Source organism: Brachyhypopomus gauderio, unplaced genomic scaffold, assembly GCF_052324685.1.
Source record: "Brachyhypopomus gauderio isolate BG-103 unplaced genomic scaffold, BGAUD_0.2 sc47, whole genome shotgun sequence".
Taxonomy (NCBI): domain Eukaryota; kingdom Metazoa; phylum Chordata; class Actinopteri; order Gymnotiformes; family Hypopomidae; genus Brachyhypopomus; species Brachyhypopomus gauderio.
Window position 1 is genome coordinate 2,198,801 of NW_027506873.1, and position 27,376 is coordinate 2,226,176.

At 45.4% G+C, this 27,376-nt stretch overlaps 2 protein-coding genes across 2 annotated transcripts; both read right to left on the reverse strand.

Moving 5' to 3' along the window:
* Positions 1 to 297: 297 nt before the first annotated feature.
* LOC143487506 (neurofibromin-like) lies at positions 298 to 3,938 on the reverse strand. The gene is made up of 3 exons (XM_076986441.1): positions 3,932 to 3,938; positions 3,299 to 3,639; positions 298 to 2,923 (listed from the first exon to the last, which is right to left on the reverse strand). The coding sequence occupies exons 1-3, from the start codon at positions 3,936 to 3,938 to the stop codon at positions 2,810 to 2,812; spliced, it is 462 nt and encodes a 153-aa protein (XP_076842556.1). The 3' UTR covers positions 298 to 2,809.
* A 15,582-nt stretch (positions 3,939 to 19,520) lies between these two features.
* On the reverse strand, positions 19,521 to 27,125 carry LOC143487507 (uncharacterized). The gene is made up of 15 exons (XM_076986443.1): positions 26,610 to 27,125; positions 25,937 to 26,310; positions 25,256 to 25,379; positions 24,460 to 24,579; positions 24,280 to 24,366; positions 23,810 to 23,991; positions 23,292 to 23,467; positions 22,990 to 23,087; positions 22,715 to 22,869; positions 22,327 to 22,621; positions 21,842 to 22,003; positions 21,542 to 21,639; positions 21,267 to 21,421; positions 20,514 to 21,173; positions 19,521 to 19,628 (listed from the first exon to the last, which is right to left on the reverse strand). The coding sequence occupies exons 1-14, from the start codon at positions 27,123 to 27,125 to the stop codon at positions 20,992 to 20,994; spliced, it is 2,724 nt and encodes a 907-aa protein (XP_076842558.1). The 3' UTR covers positions 19,521 to 19,628; positions 20,514 to 20,991.
* Positions 27,126 to 27,376: the final 251 nt, after the last annotated feature.

Below are 27,376 nucleotides of genomic sequence, written 5' to 3' on the forward strand. Positions count from 1 at the left end.
AGGCTGTAGCTGAAGTCCATAGTGTGTACAGATAGCCTGACCTCTGTCAAATAGCTAACTAGCTCAACACTGCTTGTGATTTTTGATTAATGTTTTACCAAACTCCGCCTCCCAGTTTATCTCCACGTTAATGCCCATGACTTTGGAACGGAACGTCTAATGACCTCAGATAGCTGAGGCGTTCAGGTGTCTACATATTTTTGGCCATATAGTATGAATAGTAAAAAAAGTCACAGTTCAGAGATTGGAAGATCTGATAGCTGTTCTGTTTTCAGAGCCTGATGTATCTATACGTGTATTATAGTGACATTACATATACTACATATAATCAGTGTTGGGAACGTTACTTTTAAAAAGTAATTCGTTATAGTTACTGTCACGTTGAGAACCCCGGCCCTTCCCTTTTGGGCGTGTGTTTACGTTGTCCACGTGCATCGTCTGCGTCTGGATCTTCGTGGTTGTGTCTTGTGATAATCCGTCTCACCTGTGGCCCGTCTCGTAATCACGTGGGGCTAATGTGGTTTGTCTATTTAATGTGCGCTCGCGCAGTGTCCTGTGCTCGTCGTTGTCCAAGTCTGCATGTTGTGTTACTCGTCTGTGTGTTTCTCGTGCGCTATTGTGCAATATCTGTGCCGATTAAAAAGTGACGTGTGCTCTAAACCCGAGGATTCCGTGTCTAGTCCTTGGCTGCGCCCGAACGTCACAGTTACTCACTATTTGTTCAAAAAAGTAACTGTTAGTAACTGAATTACCTCGTTACCAGGGTAACTCGTTACCAGGTAACTCGTTAAATTTGAAACATTAGACACAGTGAGGATGAGATGTTCAAAAGAATTAAACTTGAAGCCAAATTTTTGAGAAATGCCTATATTGGAGTCATATATTGTGGCGACACCACCTCCTCAACCATTTAGACGGGGGTTATGGACATATCTATAGCCAGAGGGAGAAGCTTCATTTAGGGCCATATAGTCGTCTGGTCGGGTCCAGGTTTCCGTCAAGCAAAGCATGCATAGATTATGATCGGTAATCATTTCATTAACAAGCAATGCTTTAGATGACAGGGATCTAATATTTAGTAGTTCTAGTTTCAGATTTAAGCCGCTCTCTGAGGGAGCATAGTTGAATTTAACATTGGTTAAATTTTGTCTACTAACTTTGCGAGAATTAATTTTTGGTACTCGAGGAACAGACACAGTTTCAATCTGGTGTGACCTAGGTGACGTCTCTTTGCAGCTCGCAGACAGTTGGTTTAGCCTGTGTGTCTGTTGCCTGGCCTCGGCTCTGGTTTGTCAATCCCCATTAACTACACTACCACTATTAAGCCTAGCAGTTATGCTACGGGAAATGAGAGCAGCACCCTCCCAAGAGGGGTGAATGCCGTCTCGCTTCAAAAGGCCAGGCCTGCCCTCAAAACGTGTCCAATTATCTATATAACCCACTTTGTTATCTGAGCACCATTTAGACATCCAGCGGTGTAGTGCCCATAACCTGCTGTAGGTTTCAGCGCCACGCCGAACTGGAATGGGACCAGAGCATATTACGGCATCTGACATCGTCCCCGCTAACTCACACACCTCTTTAACATTATCCTTGGTGATCTCAGACTGTCTCAATCCCACATCATTGGTGCCGACGTGTATAACTATCTTAGAATATTTATGTTTAGCCAGCACCTTTAAATTAGCCCTGATGTCAGGCGCTCTAGCCCCCGGGATACACTTGACTATGGCCGCTGGTGTCTCTAAACTAGTTGCTACGTTCACGTGTCGGAGTTGTGAGTCTCCTATCACCAGAGCTCTTTTAACAGGTCACTCAGTCTGTGTATTACTGAGTGGGGCAAACCTGTTTGACACGGGAACCTGAGAAGAACGGTGCTCAGCCCTACGGTTATGCCGCCGAGACGTCACCCATTCGCCCCGCTGCGAGGGCTCTAATGCCGGAGCTGAGGGCTTGCTAGCTACGGCTGTGTAACCCGGGCCTGCTACGCTAGCTGCGCTAGCTGCTACAAACTCTCTAGGACTTTCTAAAGCCCGGATGCGCTCCTCTTTTTTTATTTTATTTTTTTTTGGCCCACCTCCACCCCCCCATCTTTGGAGGACAACTTTGTTTTTATGTACAGATTAAATGGCAATTATAACAATTCTGTATAATATATAGTATAGTGATAACAATATATAATATAGTGATAACAATATGCAAAGTGATATTGGGGTTAGGTGGACCAAGAAAAGAGGGGGAGAGAAAGAATAAAAAGGGAAAAGACAAAGAGGCAGGAAAAGAAAGAAGAGAAGAAAAGATGCGCTCCTCTAAATGCGAAACACCTGTCGTTAGCGCACCACCGCTAGCTAGTTTCGATTCATTCCTTTGATGCCCTCGAGTGCGTTGTTTACATATTCCGCTCCCGAGAAACACGGAGCTGTGAACCTTATTTTGTTGGAACCTTATTTTGCTTAAGAAGTTATCTAGTACAGATATTATTGTTCTTTGTGTTTCTAAAGCTGTACTGTCGTCTCAGTTTTTTATTTTTTATTTATTGCAGGTAATTAGAAAAGGAAACAATTTTTTGGGGGGGGGATGGGAGCGGGCCCAGGTTTAATGGTCATGGTTCGCTACTGCTCCAGACACAGGTGCTTCAGCTCGATACCTACACACACACACACATGATGAGAAGGCAGTAATCAGGACAAGCAGACAATCGTTGGATTTTTGTGGTTTGTGGATGATGGAGTGAACGATGGCCTCGCTCTCCTTGTGCATGAAGGTCAGGGGCGTGCCCTGGTTGGCGATGGTCAGCGTGAACTGGCTCTCATCCACCAGGCAGATCTCCTCCACCTCGGAAGCGTAGTAGATGTCGTGGAGGAAGACCGACTGGCCCAGGACACGCATGCACTCTGCTGAGGTCACCTGCACAGCCCAACACCTGAAGAGGGGCAGGGAAAGATGGAGGAGCAGGGACAGGATGACACACCTTTGCTCTGGCCTCTAATCAAGGGCAAATAACTATTTTAATATTAGAACACAACTGTGTCTTTTGGATGAAATAGTAAGACTCTAAATGAAAATTCTGAAGTATTTTAAAACTCTTCATACACTGGTATTTAGAGCCCAAATGTTAACTGAAGAGTGCTTCTGCATTTTAGCAGCCAATCATTTCTAATCTTTACCAGAAGCAACTAATCATTTTATTTATTTTTAGCTCGCTGCATACTTTTGCAGAGTGCGCCTGTCCTTTTCACGACACTGAAATGTCACCATGGTGCTCGCTGGTTTGAACCTCAGAACATGCTCCACACACCTTGATGGACACCTTGGTGTCCTTGTGTGCCAGTTTGAGGGCGTTATGGAACATCTTGAGGTCTTCCTCCAGGCTCAGCGTGGCCACGGGAAGCTTCTGCTGGTCAGGCTCAACATATTCCGCCAGCCTTGCTGGCGAGTCAATGAACAGTAGTTTCTTGCTGCCCTTCAGACCGGTGAGGAGCCTCTCATGGTACTTGGTGTACTCCCGTACCCAGGTGTTGCAGTTGTAGATGTAGATGGCTGCCACGTTCTCATAGGCAAAACCCGGGAGTTTTTGGGGGGAAGTGTGTAAAATGGAGACAAAGTAAGTATTATATCGTGATCGATTCTTAGTGTTGACTTGTAACTCCCGCGGTAGCCCAACTCAAAAGTAGCCCAAAAAATCACACCCCAGAATTTTTACCCGCGGCTGGATTTTCAAACAAGCCCAATTTGGCGTGATAACCGCGAACCTGGCAACTCTGAACGGATCACTGCTGATTGTGCCGATTTAGTCTAGGACTGACTCGTGTGCCTCTTGTGGAGGTAGAAGACGTGGCATCCGAGCCAGCCCTGACAGTTTGGGCCGATTGGGAGGGAAAAATCTTTTTCAGAGTTTGTAAAGACCAAAACACTTATCAGAAGCACCTACAGGACATGTTAGATTCTGATTGATTATTTTAAACCTTGATGAACAAGAAATGTCTTCTTGCTGTTCAACATAAAGTGCACGTGACAGCATTCATCAAATATTACCAATGTGGAGGAAAAATGTCAACTCCAGTGAGACAGAAACAAAGGAAAAACAAAAAGAAGAACTCCTTCTACAGGTTGTGAGTGACCTTTGTAAGGCCTGCTGAGGCAGTTAGGGGAGTGAAGGGAGAAATATATGTAGCAAAGACCTTTTATGAGGGTTTAAATATATTTTGAATAAAACCACCACAGAAGAAGTGAAAGAGGCACAGGAAACGCATCACTTGTGCATGCGAACGCATGTAGCTTGCCCGTGTATCTCCTTCACGCCATCACTGGTTAGTTCTGACTTCACATGAGCTCATTCATTTACCAACTCTTACAGGTCTCATCAGAGGAAACCACTCAACAATGCAGAGGTGAGTAACTCATCTTAGTCTAACCGAAGGTGGGATTTTGGTCCCAATTATTTCAGCATATTAAATATTGTTTGAAAAACATTTGTTTCACTCGAATGGGGCCAATTAAAGCCCAAACACCTTGAGATTTGCAGCGGTAGCAGCTTTCCTTATTCTCAGAACAGAATGCTTCTATAATACATTTTTCTTTGTCATCTGGAACCTGCAGATTTTTATTAAGAACGTTTTTATAGATCAATTTTCTAAGTCTACAATTACAGACTGTTCATTGGTCAGACACTGAGCCTGAACAAAAGCCCATAACTGTGTTAATTTATAATAATGCATGTATTAAGTGGCTAACAAATGTTTACCTTCAAAATCAATATCTTTAGAGTATATCACTAATCGGATATATTTGTAAGTCTGTCTAGTATAATTAAGCATGTTCTTAGACAATGCATTGAGACCAATTAGTACTGTCACAGTTAAGCCATGAGCAGTTTGGAAAATGGTTTAAAGGCACAATTTAGGAAAGATTGGGAATAGTTTTTCTGTAGCAGTTTTATAACAGGCATGCAATGTGTCTATACCCCTAACCACAAAACTGTAAACATACCCAAATATAAATGAGAAGCAGAAATAACTCGCTGGCCAGCCAGGATGGATCTATATAACAAAGATTTTAATGCTTTCCTCTTCACTCTCATTACAGATTTGTGAAACTGTCCTGTTTCCTGACCTTCATTTTGGGGGCCATATTAAATATAAATGGACAATTAATAAACACTCCAGAACAAACGTTACTCCCAAATGTTACTACAATTGTTCCTGAAACAAATGGTACTTCAAATGTTCCTAGAACACATGGTACTACAACAGATCCAAGCATATTAACAACTGAAACACAGAATTCCACAAATTCTGTGGAACAGGACTGGTTCATTTTGAAAATAGACAATGAATTCCTACTGTATATAATTGCTGGCCTCTTAGTGGTGTGTCTTCTCTTGATGATAACCAGCCTGCGACTGGCCTGCAAGGTTCATGATTTAAAGTACTCCAAACATTACCAGGTCCGAAGCAATACTGAACCAGTTCCCACTCTGGTGTCCAGCTCCACAAGGGACGAGTGTGTCCCTAGGGACGCTGAACCTACAGAGACAATCGTCTCGTTCGTAGTCTATCATTCGTTATGATGAACGAGAACAACAAATCAGAGGAAGAGGAGAACAGAGCCCCCGGAGAGGAGACAGGAACTGTCAATGGGGGGGGGAGACAGGAATGTCCCCTGGGAACCTGGGAAGATCAGCAGCCTGACCCCCCCCCCCCCCCCCCCCCCAATATTGCTTTTCATTCACTTTGGATCTACTTTGCATTTTGGTAATCTGTAACCACTTTAGGCAGCTGCAATTTAGACAATTAGGAGGCCACTGGAAAATGTTGTTTGTGTGAATATAAAAAAAAAATACTTGCAACAGAAACATTTCCATTTCAGGACAGAGATTAGCATTTTGGTTCTTCTTTAAAAGATGTAAGGATAAAACTGTTTTATGAAAAATCAACATTAAATATTGATTAATTGGTATTGTTTTGAATTAATTAACTCTGGCTTTATCTAATAATAATAATAATAATAACAATAATAAATAATAAAGTATTATTATTATTAGGGATGCACCGAAAATTTTCGGCCGAAATGGCTTAAATTTGCATTTTCGGTTTTCGGCCGAAATACTTTCATCACCGAAACAACACGGCCGAAACGATGTGTTGTGATGACGCAAGCAAAAATCGCCACCTGCACGTGCTTATTTGGATTTTAAAAAAGTTTCAAAAGCAAAAAAGTTTCAGTGATGCAGAAAGCAAAAAAGTTTCAGTGATGGCGCCAAGGCAAAGGACATTACACCAAAAATTATGGAACTCGTTGCCTTAGACGATGAGCCGTTCTCTGTCGTAGAGGATGTGGGATTTCGTAGGCTAATAGAGCACATTGAGCCCCGTTATGTTTTGCCGAGCAGACGACATTTCTCAGAAGCGTGTTTACCTGAGCTGTTTAATGTTGTTGCAACTCACGTCACGTTTTTATGAGAGAATTTATATTTATCTTTCAGGCCAGTCAGTTATAATAAAATTTTACTCGTATAAAATACATATATTTATCCTCTCAGATAAAAACGGTCTGCAAGCGAGTTAAATTTAATTAGTGGTCGTCCGTTGTCAGCGTTATCGCCGTTAACGGCCCACCACTAATTTTATTTTATAATATGCATTACTGTAATGTCAGTGCTAAATAAATATTTTCAAATCAAATTTTGTAGTTGATTTATTCTTTGAATAGCAATGCCTTGATTTTAGTGAGGTTAGCCATAAATCCAATGTTACTAATAATTGGCATGATTCGGTGTTTCGGTTTTCGGCCTTGGTTTCCTCATTTTCGGTTTTCGGTTTCGGCTAAGAATTTTCATTTCGGTGCATCCCTAATTATTATTAATATTATTATTATTATTATTATTATTATTATTATTATAAACTTTTCTATATTTCTTCTTCTATATATATTTTTTTTGTTTTTCCTAAAATGTACATACAGCCCCTGACATAAGTTCTGTTGCTTATCCATGTTTTGGAAACAAAAGCTTATAACCTGACTGTCACGCTACGGTCCCCGAACCCTTCCTTTGGGGCGTGTGTTAACGTTGTCTGCGTCTATTCGTCTGCATCTGTATCTCCGTGGGTGCGGGTGCGGGTGCGTCTTGTCATTATCCGTCTCACCTGTGGCTCGTCTCGTCATCACGTGGGGTTGATGTGGTCTGTCTATTTAATGTGCGTTCGCGCAGTGTCTTGTGCTCGTCGTTGTCTATGTTCTGCACGTCGTGTGTGTGTGCTGAATGTTTCTCGTGCGCTATTGCGCAATCTTTATGTTAAATAAAAGTAACCGTGAGTCAACCAGCGGATCCGTGTCTCTTCCGTCTGCCGCCGGCCACCGTTACAGAACGACGAGCCGACCAGAGACACCATGCCAGGATACACCACCCGGCCAAAGAAGGGCAAGAAGCCCAGTAAGCGACGTCACGCCTCTTCCCCTGCACAGCACCGCGGAGCCCCCGTCACCCTCGAAGCGACGCAGCAGGACCCGTTATGTGCGGTTATGCTGCTTCGGGCTCGGGAAGCCAGGACTGAGGAGTTGGCGGACTAATTTCGTGAGACCGCGATGCGGTTTTGGAAGGAGCGCCACCCCTCTTCCACCAGAGACCTTTTGCCCCTGAGGGTAGGCTCCCTCGAACTCTGCTCCACGGAGAAGACCCCTGAGAGCGAGTTCGAGGGGGAGGAATCAGAGGGCGAGGAGGAAGAGGAAGACCAGGCTCCCTCAGTTTGTTCCGCCCCCACCGTATACTACGGTGAGGGAGAAGAGGGAGAAGAGGAGGCCTACCCTCCGTCGTTATACGACGCCTCCACGGTGGACTACGGTGGAGAGGGAGAGGACTACCCCCCGTCGCTAGACGACGTGTCCACCGTCGACTACAGGGAAGAGGAGGAGGAGGAGTCCGAGGAAGAGGACTACATCCCTCCACTCGTAGGTCCCTCTACCACCGTGGAGGAAGGCGAGGAGCAGGAGTATGACGAGGAGGAGTACCCTCCGTCGGAGTGCTCCGCATGCCCCGAGGAAGAGGGCTCCTATACCGAGGAGGAAGAGGAGAGCCCTCCCCCCTCGGAACTGTCCGCCAGGACGGTAAAGAGGAGAAGGTGTCCGGAGGCGGGCTCATCTCCCGAGCGCTCCCCAGCCAGCGACATGGACTGTTCCCGGGGTGGCAGCTCGGGGCAGCCCATGAGCTGGAGCCGTGGCAGTGACGAGGAGATGGAAGCGGAGGAAGCCCCTCCCACTGCCAGGTCCGGAGGGAGATCCCCGGGCGAGGAGGGATTCCCGTACGGCCCTTTGAGGGGTGGGACCAACCGCGCTGCACCTGGCGCGTCCGCCAGCCGCGCTGCGCCCGGTGGAGGGTTTGCAGCAAGGGCAGGAGGAGCACCGCCCACTGCAGCGCCTGCAGCACCAGTAGCTCCCGATCTCTCTCCCCTGATCGCCCTCCTTCTGGCACGCAGCCTGGCGCCTGTGTCGTGTGTGTCTGTCCCAGTGTTCGTGAGTCTGCCCGTATGTGTACCGAACCCCTTTTTCCTGTTTGTTCCTCTGTGTGTAAGTGTTCCTATTTGTGTGTTTGTGTCCGTCCCGTTAAACGTGTCTAACGTGTTTTCCCTGGTCTTCCCAGGGAGGGTGTTCTAGGCTGTTCGTGGCGGACTCTCCCAGGGCGGTCATCTCCCAGACGCAGGACTGGGCGCTTCGGATCCGCCCATCGTCGTGGGTTCGGGGCACTCGGTCCTGTTGGCACCCCGGGACGGGTAGTGCCCTTGGTGGGGGCGTCTGTCACGCTACGGTCCCCGAACCCTTCCTTTGGGGCGTGTGTTAACGTTGTCTGCGTCTATTCGTCTGTGTCTGTATCTCCGTGGGTGCGGGTGCGTCTTGTCATTATCCGTCTCACCTGTGGCTCGTCTCGTCATCACGTGGGGTTGATGTGGTCTGTCTATTTAATGTGCGTTCGCGCAGTGTCTTGTGCTCGTCCTTGTCTATGTTCTGCACGTTGTGTGTGTGTGTGCTGAATGTTTCTCGTGCGCTATTGCGCAATCTTTATGTTAAATAAAAGTAAGTGAGTAAGTACCGTGAGTCAACCAGCGGATCCGTGTCTCTTCCGTCTGCCGCTGGCCACCGTTACACTGACTTTAAATTCATCAATTGGTTTTAGAAATGACTCCTATGAAAGCTGAAACTCTCCCAAATGAGATTTAATTTACGAAAATAAATTTGCTGTACTGCAGAAATATCGATCATTTAATGAACACAGAAAAGTCAGATTTTGGCAAGACAAAAGTTTTGTCGCCTTGTCATATAATGCACTCAATCCTAGTTTACAGTCTCACCTGTGCTCACTAATTGATTGGTTAATTAGTGGGTGTGTGTGTAAAAAGAACTCCAACACCCCAGACCTTCACTTGCACTGCAACTTGACCTCTGACAACATGCCAAAAATCCATCCTACGACCAAAGCCTTGATTATCAAGACGCTGAAGATCAAATCCACTGCAGAGGTGGCTGGCACATTTAATGTGTCTCAGCGTCAAGTACAAAGAATTAAAAAAAGATTTGAAGAGACTGGAGATGTTTTTGACAAGCCCAGGTCCGGCAGACCCCACAAGACAACTGCTCCGGAGGAAGATTTGTTGGTTAGAAAATCCAAAGCCAGTCCCTCTTCCACTGCAGCAGAGCTCCTCCAGGCCTGGTCACCTCAAGTCCCTGTGTCAACTAGAACAGAGTGTAGGATTCTGTCTCGAAATGGCCTCCATGGTCGAATCAGTGCCCAGAAGCCAGCACTAAACAAATGGCCCACAGCCTGCTAAACGAATGGATGCTGGAAAAGTGGCAGAAGGTGGATTTCTCAGATGAATCTTCAGTTGAATTACACCACAGCCACCGCAAATATTGCAGGAGACCTACTGGAGCCCGTATGGATCCAAGATTCACCCAGAAAACAGTCAAGTTTTGTGGTTGAAAGATCATGGTCTGGGGTTACATTCAGTATGGGGGTGTGCAAAACATTTGCAAAGTGGAAGGCAATATCAATAGCCTAAAATATCAAGAAGTATTAGCTACAGTATTAGCTACGGGGCAGTCATGACCTGGTGGTAGGGAACTGGTCTTGTGACCGGAGGGTCGTGGGTTCGATTCCCAGACCAGAGGCCATGACTGAGGTGCCCTTGAGCAAGGCACCTAACCCCAACTGCTCCCCGGGGCCTGTGCTAGGGCTGCCCACCGCTCTGGGCACGTGTGATCCACAGCCCCCTAGTAATCACTAGTGTGTGCGTATGTGTTCTAACTGCACAGACGGGTAAAAAGCAGAGGACAAATTTCGATTGCAGTGAAAAATCACAATTGACAAAATATGGCACGCACATTTACATCTTACATTCCCAATCATAAAAGGGGTCAAATTTTGCAGCAGGATGGTGCTCCATCTCATACATCCATCTCTACATCAAAGTTCCTCAAGGTGAAGAAGATCAAGGTGCTCCAGGACTGGCCAGCCCAGTCACCTGACATGAACATCATTGAGCATGTTTGGGGTAGGATGAAAGAAGAAGCTTGGAAAACAAAACCAAAGAATTTTGACTGCATTCTTTGCTATTCCTGATGACTTCATCAATAAATTGTATTAATCATTGTCGAACCGCATGGATGCGGTCCTTCAAGCTTGTGGAAGTCACACAAAATATTAAATATGACTCTAATAGCACCACTACGTCATTCCCCAGTGTTATGAAGCATATATTTGTATATGAAGTGAATTATTTGTTTGATTTTCACCTTGCTTTCTGTGGCCGACAAAACTTTTGTCTTGCCCAAATCTGACCTTTCTGTGTTCATTAAATTATCAATATTTCTGCAGTAAAGCAAATTTATTTTCGTAAATTAAATCTAATTTGGGAGGGTTTCAGCTTTCATATGAGTCATTTCTAAAACCAATCAATGAATTTAAAGTCAGGTTATAAGCTTTTGTTTCCACAACATGGATAAGCGACAGAACTTGTGTCAAGGACTATACATACACATGCGTACATCCAAGCTTGCATATGTACACACGCTTACACCCATATACACATATACATATGAACAAGCACAAACATACTTATTAAGAACAAGAACATAGGCTGTTTAGCAGTTCCAAAGGATGTCACTGTTCTTACATGGACAGGTAAAAAACAAGCAAACAAATAATAATAACAATTAAAAAAAAGAACAAAGAAAAAAAAAACCCTGAGTTAACTCTTTGTGCACAGTGCATTTTATTTCAAGGTGTTAGTTTCATCAATAGGAAAGGCTAAGATCCATTTATCCCAGTATTTGATAAAGTGGTCCAATCTTAACTGCAACATAAACGTTAGTCTTTCCATTGCATAACAACTTCAATCCACTGTTTTTTAGTTGGAGGATCTTGCTGCATCCACTTTCTAGTTACTGTTTTTTTACTTGCCGACAACAATATTTTGAGCAGGTATTTATCATTCTTTCCCACTAGGTGCAGCACCTTTCCCATATAAATATTAATCCATGTAAATTAAAATTTGATCTCAAACAAATCCGCTATTGCATTACCCATCGGCGCAGATGGAAGTTCTGAAGTGAGGGGAACCAAGCTGCACAATATATACGTTTATGCTTGTAGATGCTAGATTTCGGATGGGGTCAATATAAATCTGGAGGAGACATGTCCCCCTCGTCCCCAGTGCCATCTGCGCCCCTGGCATTACCAATGTCTTACCAAAATGACGCTACCTCTGGGCAACTCCAGAAAATGTGAAAATGATCGGCCATCTGAGTACTACACTGTCTCCAACATAATCCCTGCTGTTTTCCTTTATCCATCAAAGCTCTTCTTTTAGGAGTGTAAAAAAAACCTATCATTTCCAGTTAAATTCCCTTAATAATCTAGAATGTGATGTTGAAGTTATCCACTGACAAAAGACCTCTGGAATTCCTCTGGAATTGATGTGTTATCCCTTAGTTATTTGAATACTCCTATATATGTTAAAAACCTAATTATTAATTTTTTTATTTCATAAAATAAATGAAATATTTGCTTTTGTTTGTTTTTCAAATTTTCAGGTGTGTAATCTTTGCATCTTAGAATAGATATTTTAGAAAGAAATTATTCCTTATTCAAGTTCATGATTTTCAGTGGATGCCTACTGTAATACCGCCCCAGAATGGGCTTACGAACAAACAGTGGCGGAGCCAATGGGGGGGCAATGCCCCCCCCAACAGAGCCCTAGCCACCCCTACTGCAACCCCACTGGAAATGGTCATTTTAACCACTGGCGATCGCGACATAATACTTAATTTGTGTCCATTTTACACTCGCCACCCCCCCCCTCGACAACTTACTCTCACAACACCCCCCCCCCTTTCATTCATCATTTGTATATGGACCCCTCTGATAAAGCCTTGGTCACCCTTTGGCCACCCCTTGAAAAAATTCTAGCTCCGCCACTGCGAACAAATGTAGCTAATATGAACATCCTCCTTGTCACGATGGGTCAGCCTAGACGCCACCAGAGGGCGCACACGAGCACATCCTCGCCACCACGCATGCCCACTCCCAGTGGCGGACTTAGCAATTTGGGGGCTCAAGGCAAATATGCGAGAAATAAGTTAGCCAGTCCCACCAGGATTTCGCGGGCCTTTTTTGTGATTGTTGCAGGCTAAAATGTTTGATGTTGCGGGTGTTTTTCAAAAAAATTGCGATCCAAGTTGCGGTGTGTTTTTGCTTTTTTTGTGATTACATTGCAATAGGGAGTAAATGTTGTATGGTTTCCTCTATTTAGTAGTCCATTTTAATGATCTATTTACCTATTTATTTACCCATGTATTTATTGTCCATTTATTTATTTATTTGGATCTCCCTATGGGTATTATGCTACTTATCCTGTGTTTTACCCCTGGTTTTAACAATTCAAGCAATGATTTTATTTCTCTTACTCTATGTGGTATGAAATAGTTTGGAGCAGGAATGATCCCTCTCAAGTTTTTGTATGCCCCGCCCCCTGAAACACAGGTGTTGGGACAGAGAATGCACAATGATCCCTCTCACTTTCTTGAAATGATCCCTCGAAGTGCAACAGCTCGGTGGCACAAATGGACTTTCCGTCTCTATGAAAAATCACTTGGAGTGGATGGGCTGGTGCTATAAATGTTAAACTTGTTGGAAATACATGTATGAACCCATCGTTGTGAAACAATAAAACACTGAAAACAAAAAAATACCAGTTTACCCCCACTTTCATGTTTTGAAACACTCAACAATGCACCTGCCCTAAAATCCATCCCTCCTCCTGGTGACCAGGCGCTGAGGCTGTCTCCGGACATCATGTGGAGAGCTTTCAGTAGGGTCAATGCTCGGAAAGCTCCTGGGCCTGACAACATTCCTGGTCGGGTGCTGAAGAACTGTGCCTGGGAACTCGCAGAGGTCTTAACGGACATCTACAACACCTCCCTGAGTCAGGTGGTGATTCCCACATGTTTCAAAGCCACCACCATTATCCCTGTCCCTAAGAAGGCATCGCCATCCTGCTTCAATGACTACCGTCCGGTTGCACTAACCTCCATCCCCATGAAGTGCTTCGAACGGCTAGTCATGCACCACATCAGGTCTTCCCTGCCCCCCTTCCTGGACCCCTACCAGTTTGCATATCGGTCTAATCGCTCGACCAATGATGCCATCTCCACTGCCCTACACTCAGCCCTTACACACCTGGACAGAAAGGACACCTACATCAGAATGCTGTTCCTTGACTTCAGTTTGGCATTCAATACAATCATCCCCCAACAGCTCATTCACAAACTGGACAGTCTGGGGCTGAGCACATCACTGTGCAACTGGCTGCTAGACTTCCTGACCGGAAGACCACAGGCAGTGCGGGTTGGCAGAAACACATCCAACATCATCACAATGAACACAGGGGCTCCCCAAGGATGTGTGCTGAGCCCCCTTCTGTTCACGCTGCTGACCACGACTGCACACCAGAGCACCCCTCCAATCTCTTCATCAAGTTTGCGGATGAGACGACGGCGGTGGGTCTCATCAGCGACAACGATGAGACACACTACAGCAGCGAGGTGAGTGTGTCATAGAGGACCTCTCCTGGACCACCAACTCAGCATCATTAGCCAGGAAGGCTAATCAGCAGCTCTACTTTCTCCGCAAACTAAGAAGAGCTGGAGCCCCAACCCCCATCATGAGCACCTTCTACAGTGGGGCCATCGAGAGCATCCTGACCAGCTGTCTCACTGTGTGGTATGGGGCCTGCACGGCATCCTGCCGCAGGTCCCTCCAGCGCATCGTGAGCGCAGCTAAGAAGATTGTTGGTACCTCTCTCCCCTCCCTTCCGGACTTATTCAGCTCCCGCCTCACACGGAAAGCCCTCCGCATGGCAGGAGATCCAACACACCCACTACACAGCTTCTTCAGCCTGCTGCCATCAGGGAGGAGACTGCGGAGTCTCAGGGCTAGGACCACCAGACTGAAGGACAGCTACATACACCAGGTTGTGAGGATGCTGAACTCCCTCCCAGCTCTAACCCCCCTCCCCCTCCCCCTCCTAACCCCAGCACACACTCATACAACATCCGGTGCATGAGACTGAAACTGTACTTACAAGGACTGTTATGCACTCACACATCTCATACAAGCACAAGCACTCACACTCCTCATACATGCACTACTGCCCACATTGCACTTTCGTACCCTCTTATACCCCCTACCACTGTGAACTGCACTAAACTTTCAATTACCAGCCATAAGCTACTATATTGCACTATTGTTCATACTTGACACTGGTACTGTTATTCCCTCTTAATCCCCCATCACCACCCTTGTATTGCACTATTGTCCCATTTCATGTCTTTTGTCAAACATATGTTTACTCTATACAGATATTGTTGCAGTTATTGTATCACTCTCCTATTATTGATAATTTTTACTTCAGTGTACATTCGTTTGTTTTTCTGTGCTGAAACTTGGGAAGGAGAGTTGTAACGGACTGACTAGGAAGTTGCAATAAGTTAACTAGTTTCAGTATTTAAAATACCAGTGTTGAATACCAAAGGTAAGTTAGGTTAATTAATAGGAAATATAAAGGGAATACTGTGGGCCAATCAGAAGACCTAGGATCGTCTACGGAGCCAAGGACTACACCACACTAGAGAGGACACTGCACCACTGTTTTGGAATTTGGGAGGTTAGGGTAACCTCCTTTTAATGACAAGGTAAGCAAAAATAATTTTTTCTTTAAAATAAAAAATAAAACAAAACAATCATAACATCCAATATGAATAATATCTCTAGGTAGATTATGCATATAATAATAATATAATTATATATATATATATATATATATATATATATATATATATATATATATATATATATATATATATATATATATATATTCACTAGTTGGTGTCAATTACAAGCAGCAATAAAATATCTATGTATGTTTCAAATAGTTATACAATATAATTTCCCTTGTGATCTGTGTGTGTAGGTGTAATTAATGTCCGTTTGTTTCACAGGTGCAGTTGGAATATCCAGTCTGTGGAATGGTACGCGTTTCTCCTACCGCTCTGAAGATGAATTAAAGTTCAGCAACAGCAACCGAATAGTTTCACTTTCCCTAATCACAGTTGTCCACAGCACTTGCAGACTGCGTCCAGGGTCGAAATCCAGGGAGGCTCGCCATCAAATGGAAAAAGGGATCCAATCTGAACTCTAGCAAAAAAACCTGACCTATAATAGGTCATATAACTCCGTCAATATCACGGTTTAGCTTTATATGAACACATATCAGCTCTAAACATTACAATTCACACTTAACTACACATATTCACAACATCTTGACTTCTTTTAACAATTACCTGAACATATTTTACAGCGAAAATTAAAATAAATGTAACGACTGGCAAACAAGGGGTTACAATTCTGCAGCGCGCGTCTGTGCTGCGCGCGAATGTATGGTGCACACTTTTCAGTCCCACCAGGATTTCGCGGGCCTTTTTTGTGATTGTTGCGGGCTAAAATGTTTGATGTTGCGGGTGTTTATCAAAAAAATTGCGATTGAAGTTGCGGTGTGTTTTTGCTTTTTTTTTTATTACAATAGGGAGTAAATGTTGTATGGTTTCCTCTATTTAGTAGTCCATTTTAATGATCTATTTACCTATTTATTCAGGGTTGCCAACTTTTCAAGATCGCTTGAAGTGAGATTTGAACCTGGGGGGGAGGGAGGGGTGGGGTTAGCGAACGTAAGTTGTTACCGGGCGGCCTGTAAAATGGACACAAATTAAGTATTATATCGAGATCGATCGCCAGTGGTTGGCGCCAGAGCGAACTAGTAACTCAGAGATATGGATCAGAGATAAATAAACTTTACCTCTGACTTTAAACTTTATCTCAGTTTAAAGTAGGGTTGCCACCTAGGTCTGACAAAAAACAAGGACACTGTCATGCTGAGCGAGTGTAATCTGTTGAGCGGGGTGGGCGGCGAACGTAAGTTGTTGAGCGCGGCGTGGCGAACGTAAACTTAACGTAAAACGTTACTGGAGGGGTTTAAAATGGACACAGCGAGAAAAAACCAGATTTAAAGTGTGCAGAAACAGTCATCATGGTTTGAACTAACCTAGTTTTTTTGCCGGGACCGAATATTAAAAAGACGAAAAACCGGGACAGGTGGCAACACTAGTTTAAAGTTTAAACTTATAAACTTTATCTCAGACCCTCGCCGCTTGCGTGCGCTGCAGTGACTTCGCGGGCTACCGTTGCATTGTGGGGAATGTAGTGTTTGTGCGTGCAAAACACCATCGGGCGGCTGTGGCCTGCGGGCCGGTTCTAATAGTAATTAAATATCATCCAGGGGGCCATAGATAATCAATTCGCGGGTCGGATCTGGACAGTGTATCCCCGCTTTCATGTAGTGTACCGGGATACTGCTTTTCCCGATCTTTTTGCCGTTATTTTCGTCGCTCATGCTGCTTTCAGTGTGCTCCTCTTGAACGTATATACGGAAGTAAGGCGGGAGTTTGTCGACGTCACATCAAGACGACATCAGTGATTGGTCAAATGTGCGGGAAAGTTGCGGTGATTGGCTGAAGTTGCAACACCGCCCTGAATTCGCGGGGTTTGCTTGAAGTTGCGTTGAAGTTGCAAATCGCAACATCGCGACTTTCTGGAGGGTCTGACTTTTAGCGGCACACACGGACCAGCTTGTGGTTACACAGGCCTAAAAATCTCTAATAAAACATAAAAATACACACTCACAGCCTCTATAGATGCCACTCTTAAGCCTCGTCTTAGTTAGACAGGTCATAAATTATTTTAGGTGATTATGCTGACACATTTAAGCGCAGACATCACGAAAATCCTATAGAACTTATATGGTTAGCTTAGCATAGTTGGCTAGCGCCGTAATTACTAGTCACTCACCAATGCAAAACTCCGTGTATCCCAGCAGTAAACACTCCCCGTTCAATATAAAGCGCTTCTTGGGTCCACCCGCTCCGCGTTTTAAATTAAAGAGGGCTTTACTTGCCAGCACGGCAGTTTTTTATCACAAATCCCGTTTCTGTTAACTTTCTTACAGAAATGCCTTCTGCTCAAGATGGCTCGAACCAAAAGGAAGAACTGGGTCCAGGTCGGCAGTATTTCCCGCGCCTATCGATTTAATTAACCACCTTATTGGCTGTAGCTTGTGACGTACTATGGAGGGATGTGAAATATGCTGGCAATCAAATTAATAATAATTATTGAATAATTATTATTTATCAACTGAATAAAGTTTTTTATAAATTATTTATATGTTCTTAGCTTATTTAATTTTAAAAATACTAAGCTTTTATAACCTGGGTTACAGAGTACGTAATTTCGATTCTCTGTATGTCCTGTACATATGCAGAATTGACAATAAAAACTACTTGACTTGACTTGTCAAATAAGTCCATGACATACAAGAAAACCCAACACAACCACTGATGGTCAAGGATTAGTGTCACAGTTGGCTCCGCCTTCCGTGTCAATCATGATTAGTTCATTGTGGTTTGTTTTGTTAATAACTCTTGTCAGCTGTATCTTGTCTAGTCTTCGTTAGTAATGGTATTTAGGTTCCTTGTTCGCTGTCTGTCTTCGTGGTTCATTACGTTGTTTTGTCGTCCGGTATGTTCTAGGTGTTTTGTCATCCTTCGTGATACTCGTCTTTGGTCAGTTGTCTAACCTATGTATACTTTCTTCGTTATACCTTGCTGTCCTTGCGCTGTTTGTAATGTGATACTGTCACGTGAGTTGTTAAAGTCTTTTATAAAGTTTGCTCTACTCTGCATTTGTGTCCTCCTCTGCTCCTGCGTCGTATGCAACGTTACAATTAGATTGGCTACAAATCATTTTAGTAATTAAAACATGACAAGTATGATGTAATTGATTATCCTGTTACTAAACGTAAGTTTGATGGAAACTGTGACAATATTGCAAATTTTTGAAAGTATGATCCAACTGAATGACAAGGCTGTTACAGTTTCACCAGCAGATGTCACTAGTGAGTGATGAATGAAGCCTCGAGTAATTAACCTTTTTGCAAAGCAAAGGGTTGGAAAGCTTAATTGCTTCATGAGGCTTCATTTGCCCATCACTACCAGGCACAGCGCAGACTGCTGCTATTTTTAGCCACACAGCAGTTCACAGCCGCTCACCCCTGGAAAGTCTTGAGTACTCGCTCTCTCATAGAAGCGTCTTCAGCCACGCTGCTCCTACCATTTGCTTAGCCACCAAATTGCTACCTGCTTAGGACCCCACAGGTGTCCATATATGTGCCTGTAAGACCACACCCCCTCGTTAATGCCTGCGTTGCCCCAATCAGTGACGACACACAAAAAGTAGCCCTTGATTAGACCGGCTACATATACTTATAATTTAAAAAGCTAGCGCGAGCTAACCTATACGGTGTACATGTAATGTCACAGAAATTCAGCGGATAGAATTATTAGAAGGAAGTATCATGTATTGATTTTGTATTGCAAAGGCCCTAATGGGAAAAATACCTTTATATATTTCTAATCTCCTTCTATTTCAATCTAATTTATCTCATTTATATAATACAAAATCACAAAATAAATTGCTCTTAGATACCCCATTAGAAAGAACAGAGTTGGGTAAAATGGCTTTTTCATCTTATGCGCCTTATGTTTGGAATGAGTGTCAAGCTGTCTTAAACCTAGGTTTCTTACCCTCTCTGAAATTGTGTTGTGTATAGAAGTATTGTATGTCATTGTGTATAATTGTTTTGTTCTGCAAATATTGGCCAGGACTCCCTGGGAGAAGAGGTATTGTAACTCAGTGAGATTCCTCCTGGTTGAATAAATGTTAAATAAAAATAAATATATAAAACAGATGATGCATCTGAAATAAACATAATTTAAAAACAAAATACTAAAAGTATGCTAAAACAAACAAAAATGGACAGACAAACAAACAAAAAAGCCCAGACACTGCAGTATTGAAATTCTGTAATAAAGTCATTTATTTTCAGGTAAGAAGAGCCTGCTGAGGGGTAGTTGGACTGGTGCCAGGGGAAGCTGTCTCCTGACCTGTCATGAGATAATAACAGATCCTGGACCTGTAGGAGGAGCCAAGACACAAAATGGCAGTGAGATATCAATACTCCCAGCTGAACTACTCTCTGGTCTACACCTGGTTAATTTTCACAAATAAGCTGACAACAGCACTTCCCACTGACATAAAAGATGAACAAAACAAGACACGACATACAAGAACTGGAATTTTAAAACCTGAAGTACTAACAGACCTTTTTCCAGCCCTACAAAACACTTTGTTTATCAGAAAAGTGCTTCAAAAAAATAAGCAAGCCAAAAGTGGCCCATTCGAGGGTCTCTCTGACTATGACTGTTGGGGAGCAGAACGCCGGTCAACATATACAGTATTCCAGCAAATCAATACACCGGTCAGACTCAAAGCTTTGCAATCCAACAGGTCTGCTCACAATACACACCTTCTGCCAATGGCGTGAACAGACATTTTGGGGGGCAAGTGCTCAGGGGGGAAAAGGGCACGTGGAACACTTCATTATAAAAAAATTACACGCACATGTTGAATGAAATTTGACTTATTTGTAACATTCTCTAAACGTGAGTTTTCAATGGAAAAAAGTCACACCACCAACTGATAAAATCCATATCCAATATTAACTATATACAGTCATTGTTAAGTCCTTCAGTTAACTTCTGTTTACCCTCCACTGTCTGCCTACCAAAACCTATACAACAGAAAGTGTTCAGCTTAACACATAGTTTTGCAAACTCTACCTTAATTGTTTGTATGTGATTGTCCTCACGTTATCTGTCATTGATTTGGGCTAGAGCGGCTAGTTTATCAGGTGACTAGTCGGCTAAAAATCTGTATGAGACATTTTACTGCACAACAAAATGATTTCACGTTGGGCTTAGAGGGCAAATGGTACAATTTTACTTGATGTGTATGTTACCTGGCTGGTCCGGCACGGGAGAAGAAGTCTATCTGTGACCGTGTGTGCTGTGCTGAAGACGCTTCCTTCCACTCGCTGAACTGAACTGCTGCTGCAGCGCGTCTGGTGTTAAAGGAAGAGAGAGGTCGGGTGTGTGCGAGGTGCTGGCTCATTTCAGGGCATTGTTTTTATTCGCTCAGGTTTTCAAAAGACCATTTCAAACCGACCTCAGTAAAATGTTAATAATAATAATAATTTAAAAAAAAACGAAGTTTGAAAAGGGCACTTTAGTTGATAAAGGGCAGAGTTGGTGTCTATTTCTGCACGCCTCTGCCTTCTGCTATATTCTCAAATACACACACCTAATGGTTATGTGAGATAGTAAACGTGAGGGACAAAGCACACGATACTAGAAAATGATCTAAAATGAACCTGATGAGCAGCATGTGGATAAGACAACAGAGTGAAGATAAGATTTTCTATGGGCCAGTGTGAAGTGTTAATGTGACGGCAGCTGCAGCGTGAGAAAGCAAACTGCTCTACAGACACTCTCCTGGCTCAGGCTGATAGGCTGAAACTTGGTGCACGTGGCTCTGTGTCTTTCAGCGCCGGGCAGGGCTGCTATGGCAGGGGGCACAACCGAGGTCTTCTTGGACTGCCCGGAGGCCACGGTGCTTGATTCTATAAGGGGATGTAAGACAATGATCAACGGCTGCGGCCTGTCGACAGAGCCGGAGGGGAGGGAGAGGCAGAGCCCGTGGGACGAGGACTCACCCGGTGGGATGACCACGGCCAGCATCTTGGGCAGGGTGGCGGCGTTCTCCACAAAGGTGGGCAGGCACCTGGGGCTGAGCGGGCTGCAGGTGATCGAGTCCGAGTCCTGCACGGTCACACAGCTGTTGATGCCCACGCGCTGGTTCACGCCACACCTGGGGAGGGGTGTTTAAATCCACGAAGTGAGCAAACAGAAGGGTGACAGTTTCAACACAGACCAAACACAGAGCTCAGAGGCACAGGAGGCGAAGCAACGGAGTTCGCGGGGAGGGCACCTGGTAGGCAGGATCTTGCCATTGTCGTTGTCCTCTGTGCCGCAGGAGATGGTGATGATTCTGATAGTGGAGCGGGGCGTGTCTGAGATGACGATGGGCTGAGATGGGTGCATGGCAGAGGACACACACACAACCAACAAACAGGGCACAATGGAATTAATGGCAAAACCCTTCAAACATAGCTGAAAAGCACATTTCCGGTGAGTAATTTCTTATCTGAACACTCGCAGTCATTTTATATGAGCTGTAGGTTTGGGGATACTGGTGCAACACACGACAAGCTTGTGCTGGCAGGCTCACCTGGCAGTGTTGGCCAAGCTGGCTGCTGAAGGTGACTGGGAGGTTGGCGTCGGTGCTGGCCGCCGCCCCCAGCCCCGCCCCCAGCCACGCCCCCAGCCACCGACCCCAGCCCCCGCCCCCAGCCCCCGACATACAAGAACTGGAATTTAAAAACCTGAAGTACTAACAGACCTTTTTCCAGCCCTACAAAACACTTTGTTTATCAGAAAAGCGCTTAAAAAAAACCAGCAAGCCAAAAGTGGCCCATTCGAGGGTCTCTCTGACTATGACTGTTGGGGAGCAGGACACCGGTGCTGCTGCTGGGACCAGTGAATATATACAACTGTGAATATATACAACACACTCTGGCCAACATATACAGTATTCCAGCAAATCAATACACCGGTCAGACACAAAGCTTTGCAATGCGACAGGTCTGCTCACAATACACACCTTCTGCTATATTCTCAAATACACACACCTAATGGTTATGTGAGATAATAAACGTGATGGACAAAGCACAGGATACTAGAAAATGATCTAAAATGAACCTGATGAGCAGCATGTGGATAAGACAACAGAGCGAAGATAAGATTTTCTATGGGCCAGTGTGAAGTGTTAATGTGACGGCAGCTGCAGCGTGAGAAAGCAAACTGCTCTACAGACACTCTACCTGGCTCAGGCTGAGAGGCTGAAACTTGGTGGACACGGCTCTGTGTATCTCGGCGCCGGGCAGGGCTGCTATGGCAGGGGGCACAACCAAGGTCTTCTTGGACTGCCCGGAGGCCACAGTGCTTGATTCTATAAGGGGATGTAAGACAATGATCAACGGCTGCGGCCTGTCGACAGAGCCGGAGGGGAGGGAGAGGCAGAGCCCGTGGGACGAGGACTCACCCGGTGGGATGACCACGGCCAGCAACTTGGGCAGGGTGGCGGCGTTCTCCACAAAGGTGGGCAGGCGCCTGGGGCTGAGCGGGCTGCAGGTGATCGCGTCTCGGTCCTGCACGGTCACACTGCTGTTGATGCCCACGCGCTGGTTCACGCCACACCTGGGGAGGGGTGTTTAAATCCACGAAGTGAGCAAACAGAAGGGTGACAGTTTCAACACAGACCAAACACAGAGCTCAGAGGCACAGGAGGCGAAGCAACGGAGTTCGCGGGGAGGGCACCTGGTAGGCAGGATCTTGCCATTGTCCTTGTCCTCTGTGCCGCAGGAGATGGTGATGATTCTGATAGTGGGGCGGGGCGTGTCTGAGATGACGATGGGCTGAGATGGGTGCATGGCAGAGGACACACACACACAACCAACAAACAGGGCACAATGTAATTAATGGCAAAACCCTTCAAACATAGCTGAAAAGCACATTTCCGGTGAGTAATTTCTTATCTGAACACCCGCAGTCATTTTACATGAACTGTAAGTTTGGGGATACTGGTGCAACACACGACAAGCTTGTGCTGGCAGGCTCACCTGGCAGTGTTGGCCAAGCTGGCTGCTGAAGGTGACTGGGAGGTTGGCGTCGGTGCTGGCCGCCGCCCCCAGCCCCGCCCCCAGCCACGCCCCCATTGCCGAACAGGCCTCTGCTGCCGTCGAAGCCCGTGCACCTCCGCTTACAGATCTCCATGTTCCAGAAGCAAGACTTTACACTGCAAAGTGAGAGAGACAGAGAGTTAGACAGACAACGAGAGTGACACACAGAGTCAGTGAGACAGAAACAGGTGAGTTACAGCTCTGTGTTACAGCAAGTTACAATAAGATGGCGTTCCTTAAAAAGAGCTCTTTGGGGTTTTCTTCCATTTGCATGCAACTTTAGTGTGCTTCCAGTTGGAATTCTTAGCTCCTTGTCTGAATACATTTTACACGAAAGAAGCAAATTATGGAGCGCCCAGCCCTGCATAATGATTGACAAGCAAACCGTCCTGCCCGCGTCGGAGCATAAACACAGGCTGGACTGTGTGAGACGGAGGGACGGCCCTGTACACACTCACTGTGCACTGTGAGGAAAATGAGGGAGGTGAGCCATGGTCACAAATGGGTGGTAGAGGGTATTCATCGGCGTGATCCGTTTCCCCGCGTCCAGCGTCAACATCTTTTTCAGCAGGTCGATGAACTCCCACCGGTCAGCCTTCTCCACCAGAATGTCTGTGCCTTCCAGACGGGGGATGTTGACCTGCGTGGGAGACGAACGGTTAGGTCATATTATGTGCCAGCAGAGGGCGCCGGTGTGCCTAAGACGCTGTTTCAGCAGCAAAATCACCGTGCGCTCCTCTGCATTTCACAGGCGCTGTGGCGACTTACATACACTTCTTATTATGACAGCACAAATCCTTGAACCCTTGACCTCAGAGCCAAGACCTTGCTCTACATGCTCCACCAGGAACTGTGCGCTTTGTTCTTCATTTGTATGTCACAGCAGTGATGCTAAGCATGCAATAAGGTGCACAAGAGCCCAAATAACCTGCATCATGTCGTCGAGACGGTTGAAAATGTATCTCTTGGTCTCTTGGGACTTGACGCCAAACTCCACCTCATGCTCCAAAGGCGTCTGGGGAACATAGAAGCAGAAAAAACATTCAGGCGTACCGTTAAGTGCCATTACAGTTCTCTTATTAACACATGGCACAAGAAGGATGGGGACCTTGAGTCTCCACAGATGGTAGCTGGAGCCGGAGCCTTTGTGGAAGAAGCATCTGGTCTTGGTTCCCCCAATCAAGAGGTTCTTTGCTGGAATGCCCTGCGTCTGGGAGATGTACCGGATCTGCGGCGACAGTGTACAGGAGGGATGATTTTATGGTATGATGGGATGACTTTATTTTATGTTCATATATTGATCCTGAAGACGAGCTAGCAAAGACAACTACTCTATCCAAACCCTACATGTCACTACAGCTACACAGCCACCATGGGTCTGCACCTCTAACACAGTAAGGGCCTCGCTTTCCTAAAACACCTTGCACCAGACAACCCTGTAGTACTGGGAGCTTCACCTGGACCCATCTTAGAATTCCACTGTCATGCAAACCTGAGATTTTTTCCCACTGCAAGACAGTATTCCTAGCACTACTGTAAAGAGCTCTTATTAGATTACCAATTATAGCCAGCAAACACATCTCAGGCCTAAAGGGCCCACAGATCACACTCTCAACACATTTGAGTTAATTGTTTTGTTGGTTCCCCAAAAATCATTCATAGTCTCTTCCTTGCCAGTCATTACAGAACAGCTAGCAAGCTGCATAGTTAGAATAAAGGTGGCCATCACTGTTAGCAACTCCACTCTTCTCCCAAACAAGATTTACATGTTTATTACACAGCGAGGAAGTTCTGGAAAGGAGGTGGGAAAGCAGACTCTAAATCAGCGCTGTTCTTCGATGCTTTGTGAATAAAGACAGAAGTGTGAGAAAGGCGAGGTTCGGGTCCGAGGCCCGTGGGCTGACCTGATCGTATTCAGATGCTCCAGGATACAGGGGCCAGCCCAGGAAGAGCTCGGCGATGACACAGCCCAGGGACCACATATCGATGGCCTCGCAGAACGGCAGACCCAGGATGATCTCGGGCGATCTGGACCAAAAACACAAAAACGTCCATCATCACGTCTAGCATGATACTGTAGTTTGTGGTGATTCAAAGGTATTCACTTTAACACAGAGTGATGAATTAATTGGTGAAAATGTAAAAGCTTTAAGAAGTTTTTTTTTTTTTACTACCTGAAAGATTATTTTGGTAAATTGGTAGCACAATACTAGCCTGTGCATTACCCATCTACTACTGTAGAGTAACCTGAGTGGTGCCAAGTTCACCAACACACTGACACTACATACTGATGTGCTGTTCTCCACTACGTAAATACAGAACACTACTGTGTGCTGAGAGCATCTTAACTTCTCAGTCACGATAAATGACAACACTTGACAACACATGATCTAGTTAAAAATACATCACTTATGATGGCAATCAAACGCGCTGCAGTTCATCATAAGGCTGATCACGATTTTACTGTGTAGCCGTGTCACCGCAGCCGTCCACAATGGGCAGTTCACCTCTCAAGCACACTCGAGCGGAACCGATTCCCGCAACCATACGTCTGTTTCCAACGTGCCTTAGGCTGCGCCACTTACCGGTAGTATCTGGTCTGCATGTAGGAGGAGCACACGGCCTTGGAGACGTGGGTGGCAGAGCCAAAGTCTATGACCTTGACCCGGTACGGCTGCCTGACGGGGTCCACCAGCATGATGTTTTCAGGCTTGAGGTCGGTGTGGATCAGGCCCAGACTCTTCAGCTTCAGAAGTGCCGTAGCCAACTGCTGCACTATGGGCCGGATGCACTTGAGCGGCAGCGGGCTGAAATTGTTGCACTTCAGGAAGTCATACAGGCTCTGCCCCAGCATCTCGAACACCAGGCATAAGTGGTTCCTGTGCTGGAAGCACTCGTACGAGCGCACAATATTAAACTCGTCAGCGTTCTCCCTGTTGAGACGGCTCAGGATGCTCATCTGAGCAGATGGGGGAAGATGGGACAGGCGTTAAGTTATGTGGGCACAGCATTCAAGGGCTAATATGCTACGTAACTTCAATAGCATCAACCCAGTTACTGCATGGCTCCCTTCAGACATTTACTTTTGCTATATTTGGCAGATGCTCTTTTCCAGAGGGAAATGACCCCTGATTACAAACTGCAGTGTTAGCCAATATCAGCCTATTACATCTTATTAGAGCAGGAACAAAGCAACATCACAATCAGGGCTACAATTGATTCTCAAAACCTCTTTTAAATCTGCCATAATTTTCCCACCTCGATCTGGCCCTGGCGGGCATAGGCAGGGTGATCTTTCAGGATCTTGATGGCGACTATTTCATTGGTGCCGCGCTTCCAGCACTTGGCCACCTGGCCAAAAGCCCCACGGCCAAGGAACTCCAGCACCTCGTAGTTGTTGGAGGCAGAGCAGAGGACCTCGTGCTGCACTAGATGGTAATCATCCCTGCTGAGGGAACTGCTGCTAGTCATGTTGATGGCACATAACCCAGTCTGCTTGTGCGAGGCTCCGGAGGGAGGAAAGACCACGGCAGCTGAGCCATAGCTCGAGTTGAATCCAGAATCAGCGGTCGAGGGCGCCCCTGCATGATCAGGGCACTCCAGGCTGCTCTTAGCCACCTGACCACTCACATCCCTTACGCGATTCTCTAATTTAGGCTTCTTGGAGTGGGGGATCCAACTGGATAAAACTAACCAAGAAAAGAACGCCCAGAGCTGGGAGATCATACCTTTAAATGACAGCCAGTCTCTTTTAGGCTGAACTCGACCGGCCATAATAGTCAGATCTAGTTCGTTACAAACTACCAATGTGAAACGGTAAAAACGACCAATCTGAAATCTTATTTAGGTCTCTAGGTTGACTAACTTCTTAACAATCTTTTTGAAGACAACGCTGAAGAAAACGACACGGAATGAATTCGGAATCAACCATAAATTCTGTTTGCACAGCACTATGACAACGCGTAATGTAAACTAGCGGTTTCCACGGAAACTCTAGAATTCTACGATTCTTTGTGACGTGGTAA